This window comes from Carlito syrichta, unplaced genomic scaffold (genome assembly GCF_000164805.1).
Source record: "Carlito syrichta isolate Samal-C Ts95f unplaced genomic scaffold, Tarsius_syrichta-2.0.1 Scaffold136010, whole genome shotgun sequence".
In the NCBI taxonomy this organism is placed as follows: Eukaryota; Metazoa; Chordata; class Mammalia; order Primates; family Tarsiidae; genus Carlito; species Carlito syrichta.
The window spans coordinates 136057-164043 of record NW_007080106.1 but is presented as its reverse complement, the minus strand read 5'-3'; the positions used below and the strand labels follow the sequence as shown (position 1 = coordinate 164043).

The window sequence follows — 27987 nt, the reverse complement described above, 5'->3', positions numbered from 1 at the left end:
CTAAATAATACTAAAACACTGGATCAGGAGTCCTGCACTCCAGCCCTTCCTCCTCACATCGCCGTTCCAGTCACTCATCGAGTTCTGTATTTTCTACCTGCCTACCTTTCTTCATATCTTGTTAATCGATTCACTCAGACTTAGGAGGGGGACCCAAAAAGCCCAGAGTTATGTTTTGGAGGGCAGGCCCCTTGTAGTACACTTAGAATTTTTTCCTCTGGTTCAAACAGTAAACAAAAATTTTTAGCCGGAATTTTTGAGAAGGTGCCTCATGATTTGCAGAAGAAGCGTTGTGAGTTGTGGCGAACAGGTGAATGGTTCTTCCATCATGACAACACACCTGCCCACACTGCACTGCACGTTCGGCAGTTTTTGACCCCAAACAGCATGACCCTCCCATGCCTCGCCTCCCTATTCACTCAATCTCACCTTCAGACATTTTTGTTTGTTTGTTTCCCCGGATGGTCAAAGTCCTCAAAGAGGAACATTTGGCTGATGTGGAAGAGGTGAAACAAAAAATCAGTAGAAGGTTGGGCGTGGTGTCTCATGCCTATAATCCAAGCACTTTGGAATTCAAGGTGAGAGGATTTCCTGAGCCTGTGGGTTCAAGAGCAGCCTGGGCAATTTGGCGAGACCTCATCTCCACAATACATCAAAAATTAGCCGGGCATGGTGGCACATGCCTGTAGTTCTGCTACTTGGAAGGCTGAGGCAGAAGGGCTCACCTTAACCCAGCAGATCGAGGCTGTGGTGGCCGTGACCGTGCTGCTGCACACCAGCCTGGGTGACAGAGTGAGACTCCACTCAAAGCAAAAACAAAAACAAAAATAAAATAGTGGAAGTGCTAAAAGGCATCCACATTAACAGTAAGAAAAGTGTCTCAATAGGTGTATTGTATCAGAGAATACTTTGAAGGTCACTGAAGCTTAAAAATGTAAGAATAATTACCCCATATTTAATCAATAAACTTATGTTTTTTGAGGCCCCCCTTATATCATTCTGAAGCAGTCTTTTTGAGTTGTGTCTCCCCCTGCCCCGTATTCCTCTATCTTGTTGTTGCCAACAGGGTGGCCCTTACAGTCTGTATTTGAGAGGACCTAACTCACCTGCTTCTTAGGGTGGATCCCCATTGTGTGAAAAGAGAGTTCCTGTTCTGACTTGACTCGTGTGCTGGCTCCGGCCTGATCTCTTGTTTTGTCACTGCACATCATTTCATGTGATTTTGTTCCAGTTTGACTACATCATGTTGCCACCCCTCTTTTGCTGTGTTGTTTCAGGCCTCATCCTTTTGCTCATGCTACCCAATCCAGAAGTTTTTCACACCTTCACTTTTCACTTTGTGTGTCATTGAGCATAAGGCCCTAACTTTGCTGCATTGCCTGAGCTTCCCAAGTAGAACCGACTGTTCTCGCTTTTGTTCCCTTACTGCACTTTGTCCATGTTAATTGTAGAACCTGTGACTTATTCTTTATTTTTAATTTTTCTATATCTTCACCTTCACTTGAATATGAGGCAGAATCTGGCTTGTAGTGATGTATTCACTTCTCCAAGGATAGTGCCTATGATTTGGGAAACAATAAATATTTGTCATCTTGCTGGCTGACAGAGTGGATGAGGGAGTGAAGAAATACAAGTTTTCTGATGTTGGTTTTTCTTTTTGTTTTTATTTTCCTTTTGTTTTCAATAAGAGGGAGCAACCAAGTCAGCAAGTGGAACAATAGAAAATGGTATTGGTATTATTGAATGTGCTCCAAAGAGCAAACAATGACGATTTTATTTTTGTGCACAAAAATTACCAAGGTGGTAACTTAGTAAATACCTCTGAAAATTGTTCTGTGAGTAAATTCTATTATTTACCAAAACTGATTAATGTTTGCATACCCAAATACAACGTTCATTTTTTAAGTGTTTGTTTTTTGTTTTGTTTTGGTTTTTTGGCTGTTTTTCTTTATATTACCAACTTCTTCCTAAAACTCCTTCAACTCTCTGAAGGTTGCTTTTGCTGTTTGTTTTATTGTTTTAAATATTCATGACTGGATGTAGACTTGAGTATGTCTTTAAAATTCCCAGTAATAAATGTTCTCATAAATTTTTCTGTGAATGACATTTTATAGATATAGCATTCACGTTACAATCAAGACAGAAGGAAGATGTGGAATTAAGTTTTAATTCTGAGGTACTGTATATTGTTGTTATTGTTGTTAATTTAAAGTAGAAGCATTGAGTCATGTTGAGACATTAAGGAGAATGTTTGACTTTACTTTCTACCTTATGCCTTTGCCCATCAAGAATTATTTTCTTTTAGTTTTCAGCCCATAACTACCAAAGTAATTATGTGCTAAGTAGACTACTGCTGTATGGTACAATTCTACTAATTTGCAGGATTCATTAAAGAAACCATTGTAGTATAGTGTAAAAAATAATTATAATAAGGCTAAGAAATCACAAGGAATTAATTTGCATTCTGAAGTTAACTTCATCTAAAAGCCTAAAGAGTGACTTATTCCAGGCCAGTCTACAGCCAAATGTATGATTCTGTGATATACCTGGATGTATGAAAGTTCTAATAAGATTCAGACTGTGACTTTTTGCAACTTGGGACTTGAAAAGATAATACCTGAAATTTGAAAGTGTTGACATATTTGGATTCTTCAGGATAGATCTGCAAGGAACACTTCAGGAGAAGGAAAACCATGGGGAATAGTAAATAATGTCAGTTTGGGTTAGTAGTGTTTTAATAAGTAAAAATCACTTTCAAAACTGGAATGCATTGAGTTTATTTGTAACAACCATTGTTGTAGTAACATTAGTATAATATATTAACAATGTATTCCAAAATGACAATGGTGAAAACAGAGGGAAGAGCCACTCCTCTTAGATGCAAGGAGCTGCTGCCTAGTGGTACAGCACTGAGTGGAAATCAAAAGACATGTGAGTATCCTGGTTATGGAACCTTGAAAAAAATATTTAACCGATTTGGATGTGAGTGATCTCACTCATTTAAAAACTGGTGCTAGTATCTACCTCTTAGGCATGTGTAATAAGCACATATGCTAAGACATTTTCAAACGTTAGTAAGCTGAAACATGTGTACACAAATATAAGACAGTGTTGTCACCATGGTATTCAGTGACTTTAAAAATATTGAGGATCGGGCAGCTCTCTGTCAGTTCCCCCCCCACTGCTGCCTGGAGCTTTCTTATCTTCTAGTAAATCTGACTTACTCTCCAAAAAAAAATACTGAGGACCTTCTTTTTTAAAATAAACCTGAAGGCAATGGTGTCAAGAAAAAAATGAAAAAATTACAACAGGCATATGGATTTCTAATTTGGAGGGTGTCAAATTTCTGCAGATTATTCCTGCAGAGAACCTACTGGAGTATGGTGATTTGGCACTTGAAGGGTGAGTATGACAGGGGGTGCAAAATTCTAGAGTCAGAGATCTTTCTGAATGTGACATTTAAGTTGCCAGATTAAAGATGAGACTGCTATAATATAAACTTAGTGATAATTTCTTGATAAGTATTTTGTTCCCAAGTAAAATAGTTCCATGTCTTTTCCCCATTTTATATTTATTACTGCTTCAAACATGGGAAACTAAAGTTATTGCGATAGAAATTAATCTCATGATTTTCTAAGAGGAACTCTGTAAACTTTATCTTAGTGTTTTGAAACATAAAACTTCTTTAATATTTCTACATTTACCCCACAGAAGTAACTATGATTTGGTGGAGGAGCACTACAAGTAGGGAATCTCAATGTGGTTTCGATTTTCATTTCTCTGATGATGAGTGAGACTGAGCATTTTTTCATGTATCTGTTGGCTGTTCATATGTCTTCTTTGGAGAAGTGTTTATTCATGCCTTTTGCCCACTTTCTAATAGGGCTATTTGGCTTTTTCCCTTTGGCTTATTTGAATTCCTTGTAGATCCTGCCCAATCCCACCCCTCCAGTCAGATATACAGTTAACAAATATTTTCCCCTTCTGTGGCTTGTCTCCCCGCTCTCTTGATGGTTTCTTTTGCTGTGCAAAAGAAAAGTTTTTCACTTTGATGAGGTCCCACTTGTCTGTCTTATCTTTTATAGCAAATAATATCCAACAGCACATCTCATGTTTCATCTACCACAACCAAGTTGGCTTCATTCCTGGGATGCAGGGCTGACTCAATATGTGTGAGACCATAAGCATAATTCAGTACATTAACAGATGTAAAAACAGCCACATGATCATATCATTAGATGCAGAAAAATCAGGAAAAATCCAGCATCCCTTCTTGATAACAACTCTTGAACATTTAGACATAGAAGGAACATTCATTCCCCAACACGGTAAGAGCCATCTGTAGTAAACCCACAGCCAACACACTGCTCAATGAACAGAAGTTAGAACCTGTAAACAGGAACAGAACTTGGTTGCCCATTCCCATCCCCTACCCCACTCCCCGTTCAACATAGTGCTGGAAGCCCTTGCTAGAGTAATCAGGCAGGGGAAGGAAATCATGGATATCCAAATAGGAAAAGAGAAAGTTAAGCTTATCCTTCTTTGCAGATGATATGATCCTATACCTTGAAATTCCAAGAGAGTCGGCTAAAAACCTCCTAGCACAGGTACATGACTCTGGTAAAAGTTTCCGGGTACAAAATTAATATACCTTTCTTCATAGTATCACTGGAACTGGGATTTGTATTTAAATCACTGACTTAAAATGCAAGGAAACAAATGTAATTATTCAGGTTATAATTAATTTTAAAATGTATCCTTTTAACTTGTTTTAGAAGCTGAGTCTCAAGTGAGCTTAGAAAAATTAAAAGAGAATGATATCACGTCCTTAAGAAATAACATGGAATTCATAATTAAAGATCTAGAATCTGAAGTATCCAAATTGAAAACTACTGAAGAATACTTGAATGAGACCAAAAGAGAAAAATATAAGAAACTCTATCAAGTAGAATTAAAGACTAACATATCCTTGTCAAACATACTATACAAGTAAGTAAAAACATAAAATCACAGGAAATAAATTAAGTTCATTAATATGTCTTAAAGGCATAATTTTAAATGAGACCATTACCTGATATTAGTGGGAAGTGAAAGCTAATTAAATCATATAATTTTTGAAAATGAGGAAAATAAATGAATTTTATTTATGAGTTCAGGGCCATTATGTCTCTCCCCTATTTTTTGGTTTTACATGACTTTTTTCCCCTTTAAGTTTATTCTGCAGTTAACCTTATCTATTCATCTTTCAGCTAAGCATTTTTGAAGCTTTATCATTTCTGCAGTGGTCTTGTTATAAATTGCTTGTTGGCATTTCTCTAAATAGAAATACTAATAACCTAACTATTTTTTAAAAGATTACAACTTAGGCCAGGTACCTGCAATCCCAGCACTTTGGGAGGCCAAGGTGAGAGAATTGCATGAGCCCGCTGGTTCAAGACCAGCCTGGGCAACATGGTAAGACCTCGTCTCTACAGTAAATCAAAAAATTAGCCAGGTGTGGTAGCGCGCACCTATAGTTCTGGCTACTTGGAAGGCTGAGGCTGGAGGATTGCTAGAGCTCAAAAGGTTGGTGCTGGCTTGGCCGTAAGCATGCCACTCAACTCTAGCGTGGGTGACATAGTGAGATTCCAACTCAAAAACAAAACAAAACAAAGAAAGATTATAACTTAAATCAAAAGGATCAAATGCTACTACTAATTCAGGGCACTTTCTGGCACTCAGTCAGTTAACCTTCCTTGATTGTGCTCTTTGGTGTTATCACTAGAGGCCACCTTGAGGAAATATCCTGTATATTTTTCAAGTCTAAACAAAGACATATTTGTGAAATAGGGAATTATTGACATAGGGATAAAAGAAAGGTTAATTCACAATGTGGTTACAAATAACATCTTGGTCAGCGTGAGGGGATGTGTGGAAGACAGAAAGGGTGGCTGCAGGTCTGATGCCCTGCTAACAATCTTAGGAGCTAATTGCCTTTGGAGCTCCTTTAGTTCTTTTTCATCACCAATTCAGCTATGCCATTCTCCCTAGAAGTTAATGCTCAGCATTATTTTTTGGTACCAAATGCTTATTTTTTCCCAGATAATAGGTGAAATGTACAAGGGTGGTGAAAACAATTACTTGAAAATGTCTTTGATGAATTTTCTTTTAAAAAAAAAGAAAAAAACCCAAAACCACATTGAGATGCCACCTAATACTAATAAGTATGGCCATCATTAATAAAACAAACAACAGATGGTGGCAAGGATGTGGAGAAAAAGGAATGCTTCTACACTGCTGGTGGGAATGTAAACTAGTGCAACCTCTTTAGAATAGAGTGTGGTGATTTCTGAAAGAACTAGAAATTGCCTTTCCATGTGACCCACCAATCCCCCTATTGGGACTATACCCAGAGGAACTCAAATCATTCTTTTTAAATTTTATTTTATTTTATTTTACAGCTTTATACATCTTTTTTTCCTTTATTTTTTTTCTCTTTTAATTTTTATTTAAAATTGTGGGGTACAATTCAGGACTTGGTATACAAATATTCACCGTGTAGTTACCTTTATCGATGAGGTGTGCCACCCCCTTCCTAGGCAGATATCGACTACTGTCAATCCCACCTCCCCACCCTCCCCACCCCTCTCCCCACAGTTTCCTGCCACTCTCAATTCTTTTCTTATAGTAATACGGTAGTTGTTCAAGGTCCACTTATGAGTGAGAACATGTGATACTCAGCTCTTTGTTTCTGTGAGAGATCACTCAGTATTATAAACTCTGATTCCATCCAGATTGCTGTGAAGTTTATGATTTTGTTTTTCTTTATGGCTGCATAGTATTCCATTGTGTATATGTACCACATTTTTTTAATCCAGTCCTCTTTTAAAGGGTCGCATCGTTGGTTCCATATTCTTGCCATTGTGAACAATGCTGTGATAAACATACGTGTGCAAGTATCTTTTTAATAGAGTTACCTGAGTTAAAAGGACTCACATATGCTGCAAAGAGGAAAACAAACAGCCCTATTACAAAGTGGGCTAAAGATATGAATTGACACTTCTCAAAAAAGACATAAAAGCTGCCAACAGATATATGAAAAAATGTACAGCCTCACTAGTCATCAAGGAGATGCAAATTAAAACTATGCTGAGATAACACCTAACTCCAGTCAGAATGGCCATCATAAACAACTCAAAAAATAACATGCTGGAGAGGATGTGGTGAAAAGGGAACACTTCTACACTGTTGGTAAGAGTGTAAACTACTACAGCCTCTGTGGAAATCAGTGTAGCGATTCCTAAAAGTTCTAAAAATTGACCTTGCATATGACCTCGCAATCCCCCTACTAGAACTCAAATCATTCTACAAAAAAGATACCTGCACACATATGTTTGTTTCAGCTCTAATCATAATAGCAAAAACATGGAATCAACCATGCTGCCCATTGAAGCTGGACTGGATTTTTTTAAATGTGGTACATATACACAATGGAATTGTGTGCAGCCATAAAGAAGGACAAACATATGGACTTTGCAGCAATTTGGATGGATTTAGAGTCTATCATACTCAGTGATCTATCACAGAAACAAAGATCAGAGCACCATATGTTCTCACTCATAAGTGGATCTTGAACAATTATTCTAATTCTATAAGAAAGAGATTGGCAGTAGTGGGAAACTGTCAGGGGAGAGGGTGTGGGAGTGGCAGTTGAGAGAAACTGCTAGGGGCAGGAGAGGCACATTTCATAAACAAGGGGACCTCCATAATCAATGTTTGTATACCTAACCCTGATTGTACCCTGTATCTGTATTAAAAAAAAAACCAAAACTCTAAACTGGCTTACTAAATGCAAGTATTTGTAGCTGATTTCTAGTTTTAGTTTTTTATTATATATTTAAGGAGTACAACATGTATTGGCATATTTATACTCAGTGAAATGGTTATTATTTCAAGTAAATTACCATATTCATCATCTTACATAACTCACTCTTTATGTATGAGTACGTCTATTGGTATCCTCAAGAATCTAATAACTACAGCCATTCCACAAGACAGAAAGTATCATGTGTTCAGCAATACGTAATTGATAGTTATTTCTGTCCCCTCCCAACTTTGTTTGAATTTCTTGTTTGTTAGAAATATATGTACACTTTCAATCTTACTTTATCAGATAGAAAATTATTAAAAATTTTATAACACATTGTATTGGGAGGGTATACATATTGCCATATTGAAATTGGGTGATTTCTAGCTAGATAAAAATTTATAGGTCCACTGACTCACCAAAATTCATTTTTAAATAAATATTTATTTTATTAATATAATTGCACATTTAAATGAAATACATACAAGGTCATTATAAATTTCAATATCACTTATAATATCTTAAGACTGGAAACAACTAAAAGTCTATCAACAGGCCTTGTTAAAAATATTATATATATTATATATTTATTCACCATACAATAGAAAACTATAAAAACTATGTGACTGTATAAATAATGCCAATGTTCTATCCATATTGATACAGAAATGTTGCAAGGTATGTGGCTAAGTGAAAAAGGCATGGTGAAAAATCGTGTGCATATCATGCTAAAATTTTATGGGAGAGAAAAAGAAAATGTGTAACTGTAAAATATATAGTCAGTTTCTGGAAAGATATATGAGAAATGTAAAAGAGGATGCATCTGAGGAGAGAACTAGGTGGTACTAGGTGGTTGGATAGATGAATGGGAAATAAACTATTTTCATTATATACCCTTTTGTACTTTTTGAATTTATAACACAAACATTATGCATTTAAAACTTAGATTTTTCAAATACTATTTAATGACATTGAAAAACATTTTCCTCAGCTGCATCCTCTTCTTCTCCACTTGGATGGTTAAGCAGCATCTAAACCAAGAATAGCCAGAACAATCCTCAGCAAAAAAAAAAAAAAAGCAGGAGGTATCACACTACCAGACTTCAAACTTTACTATATAGAGCTACAATAATCAAAACAGCTTGGTATTGGTACAGGAACAGGCATATAGGCCAATGGAATAGAATTGAGATTCCAGAAGCAAAACCTCAATTTCTCAACCAACTCATCTTTGACAAAGCCTCCACCCCCTACCACTGGGTAGAGGAGAACCTATTCAGTAAATGGTGCTGGGAAAACTGGCTGACCACATGCAGAAAACTCAAATAAGACCCCTATCTATCCCCATACACAAAAATTAACTCTAAATGGATCATAGACCTAAATGTAAAACCTCAAACCATAAGAACCTTAGAAAATGCGGGACACACCCTTATGGAAATTGGAACTGGCATCCAATTCCTGAACAAAACCCGAAAGCCACAGGCCAAAAGAGATAAGATAGACAAATGGGACCTCATTAAATTGACAGCTTCTGCAAAGCCAAAGAAACCATCAAGAGAGCAGGGAGACAGCCTACAGACTGGGAAAAAGTATTTGCCAACTCCAGGTCCCACAAAGGCTTAACATCTTGGATCTACAAGGAACTCAAATGTGCTGAAGAGAAAAAAACAAACAACCCCATTATAAAGTGGGCAAAAGATATGAACAGACACTTCACAAAGGAAGACATCCGAGCAGCCAACAGACACATGAAGAAATGTTCGACCTCACTAATCATCAAGGAGATGCAAATCAAAACCACACCGAGATACCACCTAACTCCAGTCAGAATGGCAATTATCAATAACTCAAAAAATAACAGTTGCTGGAGAGGGTATGGTGAAAAGGGAGCACTTATACACTGTTGGTGGGAGTGCAAAGTAATACAACCTCTGTGGAAAATGTGTGGCGATTCCTAAAAGCTCTAAATATCAACCTCCCATATTACCCCGCAATCCCCCTCCTGGGAATATACCCTGAAGAACTCAGATCACTCTATGAAAAAGATACCTGCACACGTATATTTATCGCAGCATTGCTCACAGTAGCAAGAACCTGGAATCAACCATGGTGTCCATCAGAAGAGGACTGGATTTTTAAAATGTGGTACATATACATGATAGAATACTACGCAGCCATAAAACACAAAATCATGAATTTTGCAGCGACCTGGATGGAACTAGAGTCTATAATACTGAGTGACCTCTCACAGAAACAAAGAGCTGAGTATGACATGTTCTCACTCATATAGTGGACCTTGAACATCTGTTGTAATACTATAAGAAAAGGATTGGCAGTGGTGGGAAACTATGGGCGGGAGGAGAAGGGAGGTGTGATTAACGGTAGTAAATATCTGTCTGGGGACAGGGGGACACCCCTTATCAACAGGGTGCCTGAACAAAACATATTTGTATACCTAACACTTAACTGTACCCCCACAATACCAAAATAGACAATATTGATTAATTTAAAACAAAAAAGAAATATATGTACACCTGAGAACAATTTTTCCAATTTAATTGCTTAGGTAAACATGATATGATATCGCTTTTGTAATAAAACACTCTTCAGTGGAAAATTCTATTGACTTTTATGGTAACTTACTAAAAATGCATGTCATTTGGGTATGATTTAAGGAAAAATGAAATACTAAGCTGTTGTCTTTTGCAGTCTTCACAGAACTCATGACAGACTACAAAAGCTCTGTTCCAAGATTATGGTAGAAAACAACAGACCACATCTTCAATTTCCAATCATACTCCAAGGCCAGACCTGGAGTCACCTCATGCTGGAAATGTTAACAGTATTTTGGATCTCCACAGAGACCTTTCTTCCAGAAAAAGCTTACATTTCTGTACTTCAGGCCTACAGACTTCAAATAATAGCATTGAGAGCAACCAGACCATGGTTAGTTCTGAAACTTTTTTCCTTTGACTTTCAGATATCTGATATAATTCTTTATACTTTGGTTCACACTGAGTTGTTTCATTGACTTATGCATGTTAGCTAAAGGTCGTAATTAGCTATGTTATTCAAAACAGAGAACAAATTTTACAGTTTTTTTTTTAAGTCCCTGGAGTTGTCATTTTTAGGAGTCATGTATTTGTTGACTATTCCATGAATATCACTAACCTGATACATTTTAAATTTCTTTGGAAGCTGCACTTGAGTTAGATTTTAGAACTTGTGTATTATTTCCTAATATCTAAAGGTGCCTTGACTTACTTCCTAACTGATTTTTTTGGCTGTGGCTCAGAACACTTGTAAAATTTCTCTGCAGCAACTCAAGTTTTCCAGCCCTAATCACAAGCATATAATTGACATCCAAACATTTCACCAGTGTGGGTGCTTGTCATTCAAAGAAATCCAAGATAGATGCTCCATATGAGTTAAATATAATGTAACACTAAAAGGATTGATTTCTGAATTAAGTTAAGTTTCACTCATTCTGTCACTGGACAGGTGCATAGAGACACAATCATGGCTAACTGAAGCCTCAACTTCCTGGGCTCAGGTGATATTTCTGCCTCTGCTGCTAGGTACCTGAGACTACAGGCATGAGTCACCATGCCCAGATAATTTTTTATTTTTTTGCAGAGAAAGGGTCCTGCACATTGCCTGGGCCAGTCCTGAAATCCTGGGCTCAAGCAGTACTGCCATCTCAGCCGCCCAGAGTTAACCACACCTGACCGTGATTTTCTTACAGAGAGAGTAATCTTTACAGCATTCTTTTCTACAGTATTCTTATCTTAATTTTGGTAAAATGTATCTTGTTGGGCAATTGCATGATAGTTTTTAATTTTATATTTTTCCCCCCAACAGTTTTTAAATAGTTAAATGAAGCAGCTATTTGAATTTTCAAAATGAAGTTCACATATGTGTCTTTATCTTACCAACACCTGAATGATCATTAACTAAGATGGCAATAATATCAAGAGTCTTTTAATAGCAATTGTAACCAAACAGAATCACCAATATTCTTTCTATTTAATATTAATGTAAAGCCACATGGGCTCTCCATCTCCTCAGAGTTATAGCAAGAACCTTTCAATCATAGTAAGAATCCATTGCTGGAAATTCCAAAATGAAAAGCTGTACCCATTGTAAACTTGGTAAGGAAATATAGTTCAACTATCCTTGACCTGGTTTAAGATGTTTTTCTGGCATCTGACTAGTTTTCAACTGCGGGAAATTTTTAAAAATTGGCCACAGTCAGCTGGGCATAGTAGCTTATGCCTGTAATCCCAGCACTTTGAGTGTTCAGGAGAGAAGGATTGCTTGATGACAGGAGTTGGAGACCAGCCAGGGTGACATAGCAAGACCCAATCTCTCAAAACAAAACAAAAAAAAGTTGGGTGCAATGTGTGACAGGAGGCCCAGCTACTAGAGTGACTGAATGGGGAGGATCGCTAGAGCCGGGGAGTTCAAGGCCACAGGGAGCCATGGTTTTGCCACTACATTCCAGCCTGGGCAACAGAGTGAGACCCTGACTCAAAACAAAATAAAATACACAAAATCAGAAACCAAATAATTTGGCACACTAGTATGTTCCTGTAGTTGTAGCATCTCAAGAAGGTGAGACAGGAGACTCGTTTGAGCCCAGGAATTCAAGACTGTAGTGAGATATGACTTGCCTGTGACTAGTCACTGCACTCTTGTATGGGCAAATTAGTGAAACTCTGTCTCTGAAAAGAAATACAAAAACCGTGAATACCAACTAGTTTTCTTTGTATCATGGTTATTAAAATATCTATTTCAGTCAATGCACATTGACTTGTAGTTTTGATGACAAGTTCATGATCTTTTTAATGTGGAGCAAGACAGCATAGGCCCACGTTCAACCTTGTTTCTTCCCATGGCTTCACATCCTAAGAAATTGTAGAAGAGCCAGTCTGTTTCTTGAACAGTATTGCAGCCAAACAGCTTAAAAAGGAACAAATAAAATGATTGCTTTGATACATAAAATACCAGATTCCACCTGATATTTTTCCATCATTTTGTGACCTTAGTTTTGTTTTACTTTTTGATGAAATGCGATGATCAGGGTCTAAATGCTTTAGAGTCATTAAACGTTACTGCTGTGTACAAAGAGAAAATGAGTGTTAAATATTTCTGTAGTTTATTAAGCATGATGCAACTATAAAATGTCCTCATTAGGTCTTACCAGAAAAATCTGACACTGTATCTGCTGTTTTACAAAATAATAATGAAAGAGTGCTTAAATGCAGATGTGATACAAGGAAAGATTTTTGAAGAAATCTATTTTCCCCTAAGTATAGTTTTTTCGGAAAGGGATGTTTACTTTTAGTATTTATAGATAAGTTGAAAAATCCTTTATTTTGAACTTAATGTAGTCTACATGGTTTCTTTGTGAGGCATAGGTTTAGCAAATCATGTTAGAGTCAATAAAAGATTAAAAAGAACGATTCTATCGAGATACAAAAATATGTCTCCATAACCACTGATGAATGCCTTGAAAAAGTCCTTGGTAGTTGTTGTTTACAAAATACTTCAAGTTACAGAAAGAAGGTGCCTTCTAGAGTAAGTAGGAATTCAATTACATCCACCAGGAAAACATCAAATAACAGTATGAGAAGTAATAACATACCGTGTAGAATGATAGAAAAAGGCAGCTTTTTTGATGCAGCTTTACAAAATGAGTAAGACGTTTTGAGATTTTTAGCTATGCTTCTGGAAAGTAAAATGTTACAGACAAATTTCATTCTTACATTTTAAAAATGTTTGAAATAGCATTAATACTGAATTTGTTTATCCATCTCCTTTATTTGCAAGGCTTTAATGTTGTGGACTGTTTAACACTGTGACTACTGCAAAGTTGTATCTTACTAAGCATTTTTTTCTGTGTTCATAACCTTGAGCATTTAATGAATCTCTCACCATGACATGTTTAGTCCTGTCACTTAACGCCAGGTTACTACCCTAGATTGTTATATACATGTTTTGTTAATCTTTCCTTTCAGTTTTTACATTCTAGTTTAATTCTGGGATGCTTCTTTTCATATGTATCAGAAGTAATTTTATAGTTTTATTGGTTCTGTATTCTATTATATTATTATCGACCAAAAAACTAAAATTACCTGAACACACACATCAGTGGTTAGATTTCTTCACACATAAAATATTTTCTGATATCTATTAAATATATCTTCTAATTTTATAAAAGACAAAACTTATTTGGTTTACAATTTTTTATGTTCAATAATTATTTAGTGCTTGTGTGCCGTACACAATTCATGATACATAATAGTCACTCAGTAAATGTTTTAAAATGTTTTATAACCTGGAAGACTCATTTTTATAGTGAAATCATTCTCTTTCTTTTTTTTTTTTTTTTTTTGAGTTGGAGTCTCACTGTGTTGCCCAGGCTGGAATGCATGGCATGTTCATGTTCACGGCCACCCCAGCGTCGACCTGCTGGGCTCTGGCAATGCTTCCGCCTCAGCCTTCCAAGTAGCTGGAACCATGCCTGGCTAATTTTTTTTTAATGGTGAGGTACAATTCAGGGTTAGGTATAAAAATATTCATTGTGCAGGTACCCTTGTTGATGAGGTGTGCCCAGTGAGAATGACCATCATCAATAACTAGAAAAATAACAGATGCTGAAGAGGATGTGGCAAAAAGGGAACACTCCTACACTGTTGGTGGGAGTGTAAACTAGTAGAGCCTCTGTGGAAATCAGTGTAGCAATTCCTAAAAGTTCTAAAAATCAACCTTTCATATGACCCCATAATCCCCCTACTGGGGATATGCCCGGAAGCACTCCAAATCACTCTATAAAAAAGATGCCTGCACACATATATGTTTATCGCAGCATTGTTCACAATAGCAAGAACATGAAACCAAACATGCTGCCCATCAAAAGAAGACTGGATAATTTTTTGATTTATTGTAGAGATGAGGTCTCGCCAAATTGCCCAGGCTGGTCTTGAACCCATGGACTCAAGCAATCCACTTGACATGGCCTCCCAAAGTGCTGGGATTACAGGCTGAGCCACTTATTTTATAATTTGACATTGAGACGCTGTAGTTTAAATGGGTACACTTGTTGGGTTAAATTACGTTTGAGTGTTTTTAAAAATCACATCAAGTTTTAATTTTAAAATAGCAATAGCTATTGAGAGTATATTAACTATAAATATGTGTTTCAGTGGTATGCACGTATTTGTCACATTGGTCTCGAAAAAAGAAAATGCAGTATTATTTTCCAACCTGTCATTTCAGTTATAATTTAACAGTAGCCTATCAAAAAATTATAGTTGTATTAGTGAGCTTCATATTTATATTTGGGGGGCTTTGCTGTTATTGATTCCACTGTATTTCTTTTTCCACAGTCTTCTAACTCTCTCTGTAACGTGGGTATTTTTTTATAGACTGTACAATAAGCTTATGAAATCATGGAAGAAGAAAATTATATTTTATTTACTCATAAAACTAACTGGGAATAGCCTTATCATATTTTTTAATAGTTTAGGTTATTTTAAAGATGTGAGGTACTAGTCAGGATTAGGTACGTAAGTCCTCCATGCACAGGTGAAGTTTGGGCCTCCAGCTGGTCCCCACATCCTGATGTTTATCATCAGGTACCCTTTATGTTGTCGTGTGCCCCCCCTTCCTTCCTCCCTTGGCAGTGTTCCACAACTGCCAATCCCTTTCTTGTGCTATTGTGAGTAATGTTCAGGTTCCACTTATGAGTGAGAACCTAGAGTATTTGGTTCTTTGTTTCTGTGATAGATCACTAAGAATAATTGTTTCTAATTCCATTCGATTTGCTGAGAAGCCCATGATGGTGTCCATTTTTGTGACTGCATAGTATTCCATTGTGTATATGTACCACTTTCTTTTTTTATCCAGTTTACTTTCAGTAGGCATAGCGTTGATTCCATGCTTTTGTATTGTTAATAGTGTAACAATTAATATGTGAATGTCAGGTATCTTTTTTATAGAACAATTTGTGCTCCTCTGGGTTATTCCCAGAAGAGGGATTGTGGATTATATGGAAGGTCAATTTCTAGTTTCCTTGGATACTACCATACTGTTTCCCACAGAGGGTGAACTAGCTTGCACTCCAACCAGCAGCAACAAAGCCACCAGCAACAACCACTGGGGAGAGGAAACCTTATTCAGCAAATGGTACTGGGAAAAGTTGTTGACTGCATGCAGAAGAATGAAACAGGACCCCCACCTGTCACCATATATAAAAATCAACTCTAAGTGGATCAAAGACCCAAATGTGAAACATCAAACTACAAGAATTTCAGAAGAAAATTCAGGAGACTCCCTTATGTACATTGGAGTAGGCAACCAGTTCTTGATCATAACCCCAAAAGTGTGTATGTCATAAAAGATAAGACAAACAAATGGGACACCATAAAACTGAAAAGCTTTTGCACAGCAAAAGAAACAAGAGAGCAGGGAGACAACTGGCAGAACAGGAAAAAAAATTGCGAACTGTATATGTGATAAAGGCCTAACATCCAGAATTTACACGGCACTCAAGTGAGCTAAAAGGGGGGGGTGATCCATCTTTTAAAAATGGGCAGACGACATGAACTGACACTTCTCAAAAGAAGACAGATGAGCAGCCAACAGATACATGAAAAAATGCTCAGACAACCCTTTCGGATCCCCCTCCACTGTGGGAGCTTTTCTGTCCTCTCAATAAATCCTGCTTTCAAAAAAAAAAAAAAATGCTCAGCCTCACTAATCATCAGAAAAAGGCAAATCGTAACCACACAAAGATACTAACTTAATTTAGTGACATGGCCATCATCAATAGAACAAAATACAACAGATGCTGGTGTGGGAATCAAAAAAATATTCTATCAGTGTCGCATGGTCATCTTGTCGGCGCTGTGGTACGGTAGCAGCGAATGACACTCTGCTTCCCTTTCCAGTTTCAGAATCGAGGGTTAGCCAGGTGGACATCAGCCCTGTAGGTTTATTACTGACTCACCGTAATTAATGGGAGGATGTGGCTCAGAGGAGCAGCCACGGTGTGCTTCTGAATGCTTCATCCCAGATTAGGCACTTACCCGCACATTTGTCAGTGGAAAAAACACACGCTTCACGCCCATCCCAAGAGTAAGCTGCTTGCCACACAGGTGACAGCAGACCTGGATACAAGTTACTGTGTGCAGACACATCTTTTCAAACAAGAGACACAAAGACAAGTAAGAACATTTCATGTGTTTTGCCCAAATTCAAACATGTAAATCTTTCCTCCTCTCCAGAAGAAGGTGGAGACCATGTAAGACCTCAGGTGAAAACTTGAGACCAGGGAGACATAAATTCTCATCTCCTTTATGCCAGGATTTAAACTATAACTGAAATTAAGCCCATGCCTTTGTATGTACCAACCAAGGATGAAAAGTTGTACAGAAGGATGTGAGATGGTAAGAAGAAATCGAGTTTGTTGTTTCAGTTTTGCCATAAATAACCCACAATATGAATAACTCATTTGTTGCTTGATTTTGGTAAACAAGTCTTATTTGAAGAAAATGAATGGTTCTTTTAATAATTTTTCCAAGTCCATCTTGCTTGGTTCAACTAATGATTTTCTCCTTACACTTCCCTGTCTTATGAGTTTAAAAATGTGGTCTTTTTATAAGTTGAATATATTGACTGCTAGTAAGAGATGTTATGATATTAATTTCAGTTCCTTTGTTTTTATTGATAACTTCCAAACTTATTGACAGCTAAATTTTATGTCTTGTGCCTAAATATTATTGAGCTACATGGCAATTTTACATATGAATTTTCTGTGAATTACATTTTAAGATCTCTCTATATTTTTGTGAATAGGAAGTAAACAGCTGGTATAGAACTCTAGGTTCAGAGAGATGACCTGAAGTCCATTCCCGGCCTATAGCTAATTTGGTTTGTGACCTAGGCAAGCTATGATCCTTCTGAGCCTGTGTTGTTTCTTGTGTAAAATCAGAGACTTTGACTAAATCAGTGAATTTTATTCCATTCCAATTTTTCTTCAAAGAGCAAATCATATATAAAACAGGTAGAAATGGAGCTATCTGGCTAAAAGGAAAATGGGGACTCTGAAACTGTGACTTCCTTATCCCTAAATTCTGCTGTGTTCTCTGTGGCGCCTTAGTTTTCTGTGGGACGTAGTTTGAAAGCCATGGGTTATAACAAATTCCTTCTAACTCACTAAAATGTGCTGGTCCATTTTTTGCCTTTGTAAAATTTTTTCGCCTTATTATATGTAAAAATGAAGTTCCAGATGTTCGCGCTACCCTTACTGATGTTGGACTTCAAGATACCTCCACTCGCTGGAACCTAATTAATCTCTACCTGGAAATCAGCGGAAAGGCCATGGAGAAAAGAGAGCGGTTTTGTTAAAGTTAGCATATATGTTAGTCCTTAAGGAGCTGATATAGCTTTTGATTTAGTATGAGATATAAAATGAATATTAACAGTGTATTAGGCTTTTTAAATTTTCCATAGCAACATTCAGTTACTTCTAAGCTATTACTTACCACATTTTAAAAGCCATTGATACTGCCCTTGTCTAGCTCAGTAGTCACAAATGCCATCAAGATGTCTTTCCCTCCTCTTACCTTCCATCATCTGTGCCAGACACTGTATTATGTCCCCGTTAAACTGGGAGTAACACTCTGGACTTCTATGAAGAGAAGTGTGAGAAAAATGTGTGATTTAGTGGGAAAATAAGAATGAAATGAAAGAGAGATTTTAAAACGCATTTAATATTTTCCAGTATTTCACTTGTGAATCTGGGCAAAACTTTCCTAACCTCTTCCAGCCAGGACAAAACTGGAGCCGTCAATACCCAAGACCTCTTTTCTAAGCTTGTGTGGGCCTCTCCCAGAGCCACTCTTTTTCTGGGTTCTGGGTCTGTCTGTCATCTGTTGAGCTTTGGTATCTGACCTGGTATCTCTTTTCCAAAGGCAGTTGCCCTCTATAGTCATTTGTGTGATATTTAAGGGCCAGTGAAGGGCTGGAAGAGAATGTCTGTGGGGAGAGGCCCTGCAGGTTGGAATAGAGGCAGCTGCTTCCACCATGTACTCTTTAAGAGTTAGGAGTAAAAGGTGAGCTCTGTTAAATTTGTAACACAAAAAATATTCTCCAAGACTTCTTCAGCACAAATGTAAGCAACCTGTAAAGATGAGTATTTAATCTTTTATCCAATTTATGTGTTTCAAAGTATTTGTAAGTGGGGTAGAAAGAAGTCAAATCTACACATGGGGAGTGAATCTTTAGAAGAGCTTTTGGAGGAGAAGATAATAGCCTATGTGAGTAGTCTTTAGTTTAAGTCATATAAACATGTTCATTTTGGATAATCCTTATTAATGGCAAGATAAGATTCTTTTAATAAAAGCTTCTCCCTTTATCTGCTATTGAGATAATGCTTTCACATGACCTCCCCAGCAATGCTATGGTCCTGTTCTTCATTTTATAAGGCCTGTATATAATGTTACTCTCAATGAGATGTCATGAAAAACATTCTAGTAAATATTAAGAAACCTGTTAGTCAAAATGTATCAAGGCATCGGATACATTTTCATGATCACCACAGAGTGTTTATTATGTTCTGTATATTGTTTCAGATCTTGCTCTGAACATTTAGTGAGGGAATATCTATTTATGAAAGATTTACATAAGAATACTCTATATGTGGATGTTTGAAATATAGTTTTAGATTTTCTACACATCTCATAATCAAGTAGATAAACATAACTAAAATTAGTGAGATATTTCAGAAACAGTTCTAATTTCAAAATCAAAGCTACAAACTAAACATCTGTATCTTGCTTTCCTCATTTCTAACTCTAGAATGTTATGAATCAAAGAAAGTATGGTTAAAACCTAGCTCTAACACATGTGAATTATTTTTTTTTAATCTTTGGGGGGTTTTTTTGAGTTGGAGTCTCACTCTATCACCCAGAATGGAGTGCAGTGGCCGCTCCCGGCCACCACAACCTCAACCTGCTGGGCTCCGGCGATCCTTCCACCTCAGGCTTCCAAGTAGCTGGAACTACAGGCACATGCTCCCATGCCCAGCTAATTTTTGATTTTATTGTAGAGATGAGGTCTCACCAAGTTTCCCAGGTGGGTCTTGAACCCGCGGGCTCAGGCAATCCACTCACCTCAGCCTCCCAAAATGCTGGGATTACAGGCTGAGCCACCAAGCCCGGCTCATGTGAATTATTTTTAAGCAAGTTTTCTGAAATATTTGTATCCCTATGAATAGAGAAACATTAATCATAATACATGAATTAGCATATTTTTGCTTCATGTTTCACCAGTAGAATTTTTACATGACATTATAACAGTACCACATTGTTTCATGCATGTATTTAAGATTTTGTGCTGAAAATTTAATAGCATAAAACATACTTTAAAATCTTAGCTTTCTAAAAGTAGAGAATGGAAAGTTCATTTTAAGAAAAATACATCAAAGTGAAAAAAGTTTAATCAAACGCATAAAGGGAAAAATTTTGTTAAGAATGACACTGTAATGCATTCATTGCAAAATACAATTTTGATTGTTTAACTTTCACACTAATAATTGAAAACTCTACCTGTCTGAAAGTATGTATACTTAATAGACACATATTAATTTTTGTACTTTTTTCAGATTATTTTAAACAGCATTAAGCATATCTATTCTGTATCTAAATTTAAAACAAGTAGAAAGTTTATGTTATGTATGTGAGTCTTTTTTTACTTAAGCAGTGCTCATGTTAGGTTCAGTCTCTAAAAATATTCAAGGCCACATCTTGTAATTGATATATCATTCCCATGATCACCTCTTCTTTAACTTACATGACATTTCTCATTTAAGCCATTTCTGATTCATTTCAGATGCCACAGGAGTTGTTAGACACTATAGCTGGACAAATAAGAGAATATGGTTCCTAAATGTACGAATTAAATTTAGACTAATTTACTTCAGAAATAAACTGTAAATAGCAAATGGCATTCTTTTCTATTGCTTGCTCGATGGATACTACATTAAATATTTTTTGTTACAGACATCCAATACAAGATGTAAACATAAACATTCATAATGAAGAACACACTTATGCCTCAATTAATTCATCATGTTCTATAGCTCTAATAAAATCTCTCCCCTCTCTTTTTCTCTCCCTCTCAGTTGTACACTTTCTTCACTTCTGCCAACCCTGTGGAACTGTTAGCATTCTGGATCTGTTCTCAGGAAACAACGATGACCTAAAGACCCCAGACACATCTAATAATCTTTAGCCAGGCAATTAGAATTCATAAGCAGTCACTTGACAGGTGACATTATAAATCTGTATTTACTTTGTCATTGGTTTACTTTTGTCCTCAGGAAAAGTTGCAGATTTTTAGCATGGAATAAAAACACACATGTCAATTTCTGTTGTTTGATACGACATTGCATATTTTTTGTTTTAGACATCCAAGACAAGATGTAAAAATACAAACATTCATAATGAAGAGCACATTTATGCCTCATTCCTTCAGCGTGTTCTATAGCTCTGAAAAAATCTCCTCTCCTGTTTCTCTGCATTGCTCTCAAAGATCTACACTTTCTTCACTGTCAAGTTCTTCTGCCTTCTCTCCTGCCCTTGGAGCACTCTGCTCATTTTCTCCAGCATCTTGCCCAACCAGACTTCCCAGAGTCCCATGGTGTTCTTCCTCCCTCCAGCTCTTTGCATTTGTGTCTCCCCTCTTGCCACCATATATCTTCTTGTCCTTCAGGCATCAACCTACATAGAAGCCCACACTGTTGAACAGAACTGGGACAGAGGTCCCTTCTGTGTGTTCCAGTGGTGTCCTGTTTTGTGCCTTCCATGGAATCTGGACTCCATATGGAAGTGGCCTGTTTGTCTGTTTTTCAGGTTAGAGTGGACAGGCTTGTTGAGGGGTGACTGTGTCATCTTTATCTTGTGGTTCCAGTGCTTGTTCTCATACCTTGGCACATGGCTGTTGAATACATAAATGAAGAATAAGAAAACTAGAAGCTCTAATACTTAACCACACTAATAATTAATTCAATGTGCAACTCTAGACCAATTATATTTAATAATACTTTAGTGATACATACATATTTTTTATTCTTATTAACACTGATAAAACCTCAACTTTTTATATTCATTTACACTTGGTTATCCATGTGCTAACTTATTTAAAGGACATAATTCTCTCTTTTTCTTTCCAGCTGTTGCTGAATTGGAAAATTGCTCTCATGGTTTTTTTCTCTAGGAGCTACTGATGAGTCACATCTAAATAAAGATCTCAATTGAAAAGCATCAAGAAAATACAAAACAACTTTACAGAAGAATCATATGAACTGAGTAAAATTGAATTCCGGTTCTTTACATAGCATTTTGTTTGTCACTAAATATATAGCATGTGAAAATCATTATTAGAGAAACATATTTTTGTATTATTTGCATCTGATGAGTACTTATGTGGCATTTTAGATAAAAGCCTAGCCTCTTTAACTTTTAAGTGGATCTTGCAAGTGAAAGCTAGTATTCTTAGTTTTACTTACTCAAATTCCCCAAATATCAGTTTTTTAATCAGCCAGGCAACCAAGTTGTCATGACTACTTTAGTGAATTTAATTGATAAGTCTTATTTGTATTTTACAATTTTTATCACTCTATATAATGATAGTTTAGATTTCAACAGACATTATTTTGGTGTATGGGTACTGTGTGGTTGTTGTCCATGTTTGAATGTATTGCAATTGTTATAGTGCCACAAAACATAAAGCAATTATAATTTTAAGTACTGATTTATATAAATCTTTCCACATGGAAAAATAAGGTTTGCTTAAGGCTTTTCTCTTCTTTTTTTTTTGAGTCAGAGTTTTACTCTGTCACCCAGAATGGAGTGCAGCAGCATACTCACAGCACTGCAGCCTCAACCTCCTAGGCTCTGGTGATCCTCTCACCTCAGCTTTCCAAGTAGTTGAAATCACATGTGCATGCCACCATGACTGGCAAATTTTTTGATTTATTGTAGAGAGGAGGTCTTGCCAAGTTGCCCGGGCTTGTCTTGAACCCCTGGGCTCAGACACTCCTCTTGCCTCAAACTTCCAAAGTGCTAGGATTACAGACGTGAGCCACCATGCCGTGCTTTCTTTCTTTTTTTGATCTCATTTTTAAACTTTTGGATATAGTAGTAGATTCAAGTTCCAAGTTTTAGTATATTCATAGGTGTGTGTATGTATATACATGCACTCAGACACGTGTGTGTGTGCAATATATATTTGTTGATGTATCAATAACTGTTACATATTTTTGTAAGACATGACACCTTTTTGTACATGTATTCTTACTTTTAGTTATGTCTTTTACTAGTGTTTGCATGGAACAATCCACAGTGACAGACAGTGGTGCACTGTTTCTTGCAGGTGGGGTTCTAAAAATATAAAACCTTACCAAAAGTTTTGTTTGTCTGACCTAGTGTGCAGATTCAGGGTTGCATTGGATTCCCGTTGGCAGAGCTAGTTGTTTTTATGCTGTTTGGATGAGGACTAGCTCCAGCTCCAGTAAAAAGCAGTGTGAAGTCACCGAGTATCTCAGGGTGAATGGGGTCAGCAAAACCCTAATGAACCTGATAACATCATGTGGCCTTTCATTCAAATCCTATCTGATCAGAACCTCTCTGACCTTGTTGGCAGAGGTTAAAAGGGACTTTTTGCTGGCACTGCCGTCCACTTTTTCACCTGGATGGCAGACCTAATGGGAAGATCTAAAGGTCACACTGTCTCTGACCCACAAGCCCATGCCTGGCCCAGGGCCTCAGGGCTCTTGTTGATTGCCTGCATGCACGTGTGCAGTTTACATCCACCAGTAGCAAAAATCCTTCCCCAACATTCTTGACCCCTGTTTTTGAATAAGCACCATTCATCCCCCTGGGAGGCCGCATTCAGCTCTCTGCTTGTGATCAAGTTCTTCTCTGTACCTACTTTGGCATTCAGAAGGGTTTGTCAAAACCAGCCTCCAGTGTCCATGCTGCTCATACCCATGGACTAGGCCACGGGAAACTGAATTCTCCAGGTGTGTCTTGTCCAAGTGGTCAGCAGGCCTTCCTGTGGGCTTCTCTGGATCCAGTTTGAACTGGCCAGAAGAGGTTTCCTCTAACCTTCAGAGGCTGGAGATATCTTCCTGGCCCACAAAAGCCCATATTCTCAAACAGTGCACTTCAATACTGGCCTCACTGTCCCTTCACCCCATATGATCATTCAGAGTCACCCAAACTCATACTATCCCTAGCACATTCCGAGATCTAAAAATCTCACCATTTTCCCTCCCCACAGAAAGCCTCTTAATGAAACCCACTGGAACTGGGACACTAGAGGCCACAACTATCTTTGGTGTGTCAATCATGAGCACCAGTGCACATTACCAAGCTTAGGGGAAGCAGACAGCTTTCCCGCTGAGGGTGATTTCACTTGAGCTGGCTCTGGTTCACGATCATTTTCCAGGTGTTTGCAGCCAACTTATAGTTCCAGGAAAAGGCAGGGACAAGCTCCTGTGAAAATCTCCTTTGTTACTTTCACTACTGATAGGTATTAAATGGGCCATAGGGTCCCTGGTAAGGTAAGGGATCTATGTGTGTCATTTTGGGGTTGTGTTTGTCTTATGAATGTATGTCCTTATTTATTGATTTACTATGTATTTAAACATTTTTCTAGTTATATATATGTACACTTTTAATTATAATATATACATTAATGACTGGGGCAAAAGCACTGTAGCCTGGACTAAAAGACTACGAATGGTGAATAAGCACCATTCGTCCCCCTGGGAGGCCGCAGGGGGATGTGTTAATATGTGTTAACATGTGTTAACATGTACTTTTTAATGTTTTTCATAAGTGTGTTTATGTATAAATGTATTATGTATATGTTACTTTTTTAGAACTTAAGTCTATATAGCTTTTATCATGTCCATATGTATATTTTTAGCTGTCTCTACTTCTGTCTGCATGGAAAGCACTGCAGGGTAAAGACAACACTGTGTCTGCAACTGTGTGTTTTGGGAATGTGTTTATTTTATGCATATATATTTATTTATAGATATTATTATAAATATTTATGTATACATGAATGTAATCATATATTTGATGTATAATTTTTATGAAAACGTGTACATTAATTGGATAGATATATAGATAAATAGATTTTCTTCTCACCTGCATAGGAAAAATCACGCTAGACTGTTATACAGTGCTACTAGTACGTGTGTGTGTGTGTGTGTGTATTTTAATAATTTTAATAATTTTTTACCTATCTGTTGATGTGTAAGTTAATGTGCTCCTTACTTCTTTCTGTCCTTAAATATATGCAGCTCTTTTCATGTGTGAAGTTATACTTTGTCGATATGTATGAAACACTCCAGAGTGACAGACCATAGAACACTATCTTGAGAGTGGTGATTCAAAAGCCGTGAGACCCTAAGGACCTTTTTCTCTCTGGTCTATTGTGAGGACTCAGGATACATTGGGTTCACAGTGTCAGAGCAATTTGCTCACACTGGCAAACACTTGTTAGTGTGGGTCAGAGATGTCATGTCTGGGTCTAAAGATTATGATTCCCCTGAGTTTGACACTCAGCCTCTTGTTTTTGATTATTATGTTTTCTTTGTGGACCACACACTGTGGCATGCAGAAGGGCTTGTCAAGACAATGTTTTTCTCTGCATCTCCAGTTCATGGTAGAGGCCTCACTCAGACACCAAACTCTCCAGATGTTTCAAATCCGGGTGTCCTTCAGGCTCCTCTGTGGGCTTCTCTAGATCCAGCTTGAACTAGCCAGACCCGTCCTTGTGATGGCAGCCTTCAGAGTCTGGGAACATTTTTCTGGCTCACAAATGCACACAATAGTCATACATGTCTTTCAATCTGGCCTGACTGTCCCTCCACCCTGATATCATCTGAAGCCACCCACTCTAGTAGGTGTAGGGTATCCTGAGAATGAATATCAAGCCAGTTGGCTGACCCATTAAAAGCCTCCTGTCCACTCACCCAAACTGGGCCACTAGTGTACACCCACCTTTGGTGTGTGAAGCATGAGCACCTATCCTCTTTGATAGGTTAAGGAGAGGTGGACACCTTTTCCCCCTAGAGGATGTTGGTACCTAAGCTGCATCTGAATAAAGGCCGCTTGTTAACAGTCAGTTTGGAGTCACACCGATCAGGCAGGAATAAAACCCCTGTAAACACTGTGGTTTCCTTCACTGCCACAAGGTAGAAAAGAAACTCAAGATTCTGTGGTCTGAATGTAAGGGGGTATATGTGTGTGATTTGGGGATTGTGTTTTTCTACTGAATATATATGTATTTATTTTTATTTGTAAATTTATTATATAGTTATATATATTTGTGATCTAGTTCCATGTTTATATTTTATTTACATAAATATAATTTTTACAAATTTTTATTGACATTTAAAAAATGTTTTTCCCTTGTCTTCTTTGAAAATGCCATTCAAGACTGACCTGCAGCAATAAAAATGCATATGTATAAGCAGGTACATTTTAACTTTTTTCATATATTTTGTATAAATGTGTTTGCTGGATTTTTATGTATTTTTAAAAATACACCACTTTATTTGGATATTATCTGTGTATATAGCTATGCTCTTACATGTGTCTATATTTGTGAAATACTCCACAGTGGCAGATAATGCTGTTTCTGTGTTTTTGGAGGTTTTTTTGGTATATTCAGGTGGTGAATTTTTTAAATGTACATGTATTTTTATTTTGGAAAAATCATATGTAGAACAATTTGCAGTAAGCTTGTCGTGATTGACAGAGATTTCCCATACACTCCTGAAGCCCTTTCCTGTCTGAGGGACATCACACATTACTATGACATAGTTGCCACAATGTATGAACAAATATTGATACCCTATTATGAACTGAAGTCTAGTCTTTCTTCAGATTCCACTAGATTTATTTTTACTCTTCCAGGATCCCATTCAGCATTCTTCATCACTTTAGTTCTCCTATCTCTTTGCTGCTTCTTTTTATTTTTAAATTTTATAAACTAAAAGAGGAACATCACAGATGGACAGCTGTTGTTCAAGGCTTGGCCATTACAGCTTCTGACTGGTTTTTCCATCAGCAAGAGACACTGAAGAAAGTGGATACAAAGAAAAGATATCTATTGACAGTGAAAGGTAAATGAACTTCAAATCAATGATTTTTCTTCCAACAACTTTTGTTTGCACCACACTTTCCCTATGACATTTTTTCATTTCCATGTTTCTAAATGTAGAAATAGGAGTGTTGAGCATAGCAACAATAATTACATAGAAGAGTGCAAACACGTTGTCTTCTGATAAGGTTGTAGTGGGTCTCATGTAAATAAAGATGGCCAACACACACACAGAAAAACCCGCAGTATTACAACAGTTATATGGGTACTGCAAGTGGAAAGTACTTTGCAGTGGCTTTTCAGATATGCCTTCCCATTATACAGTGTCATAAAGTAGGAGATCATCAAAACCACAAAGATTACCAGTCCCATCAGGCCAGAATAGCAATGACCAAGAAACCAATCTTGTGTGTGTCAGTTCAGGCTAGGTTCAACAAGGGATATACATCACAGAAATAACGATCAATTTCGTTGCGGCCACAGAAAGGTAAAAAGCAAATTGTAGGTAGAAACAGGCCAAAAGAATGCAGCAGCTCCCCTGCACATGACGCAGGGAGAAGTGAATTCCACCTTTGCTTCTTCTGGATGATGGCATAGTGGGGTGGTGTGCAGATGGCCACATACCTGTCATAGGCCATGCCTGTGAAGATGTGAAGATGAGGACTTCAATATTCCAAAGAAGTGAGTGGTTAAAAAGCTGAATCATGCAGTTTTTGTGGGAAATGGCCTTCCTGTCTGTCATTAAGTGAGCCATTAGTTTGGGTGTCACCGTGGAGGTGTAGAAAAGGTCCCAAAGTGCAAAGTCAGGAAGAAGTATACGGGCTGGGTGGTCAGCTGACTGCATCGGATAGAAGTCATAATAATCAGATTCCCCGACCAAATAGCTAGGCAACAGAATAAGGAAAATAAAAAGCAGAAAATCTGGATTTTCTTGTTTTGAGGAAGTC

The 27987-nt window shown here is 37.3% G+C and overlaps 1 protein-coding gene across 2 annotated transcripts in view; it reads left to right on the top strand.

Annotated features, from left to right (window-relative positions):
- Positions 1-22376, top strand: part of LOC103251085 (POTE ankyrin domain family member A-like) — a 37931-nt gene extending 15555 nt beyond the window's left edge. For both annotated transcript variants that reach the window (XM_008049695.1, XM_008049696.1), the window contains exon 5: positions 22089-22376. In XM_008049695.1, coding sequence (XP_008047886.1) covers positions 22089-22142 — 54 coding nt within the window. In that variant the 3' untranslated portion in view covers positions 22143-22376. The remainder of the gene's footprint in view (positions 1-22088) is intronic.
- Positions 22377-27987: the final 5611 nt, after the last annotated feature.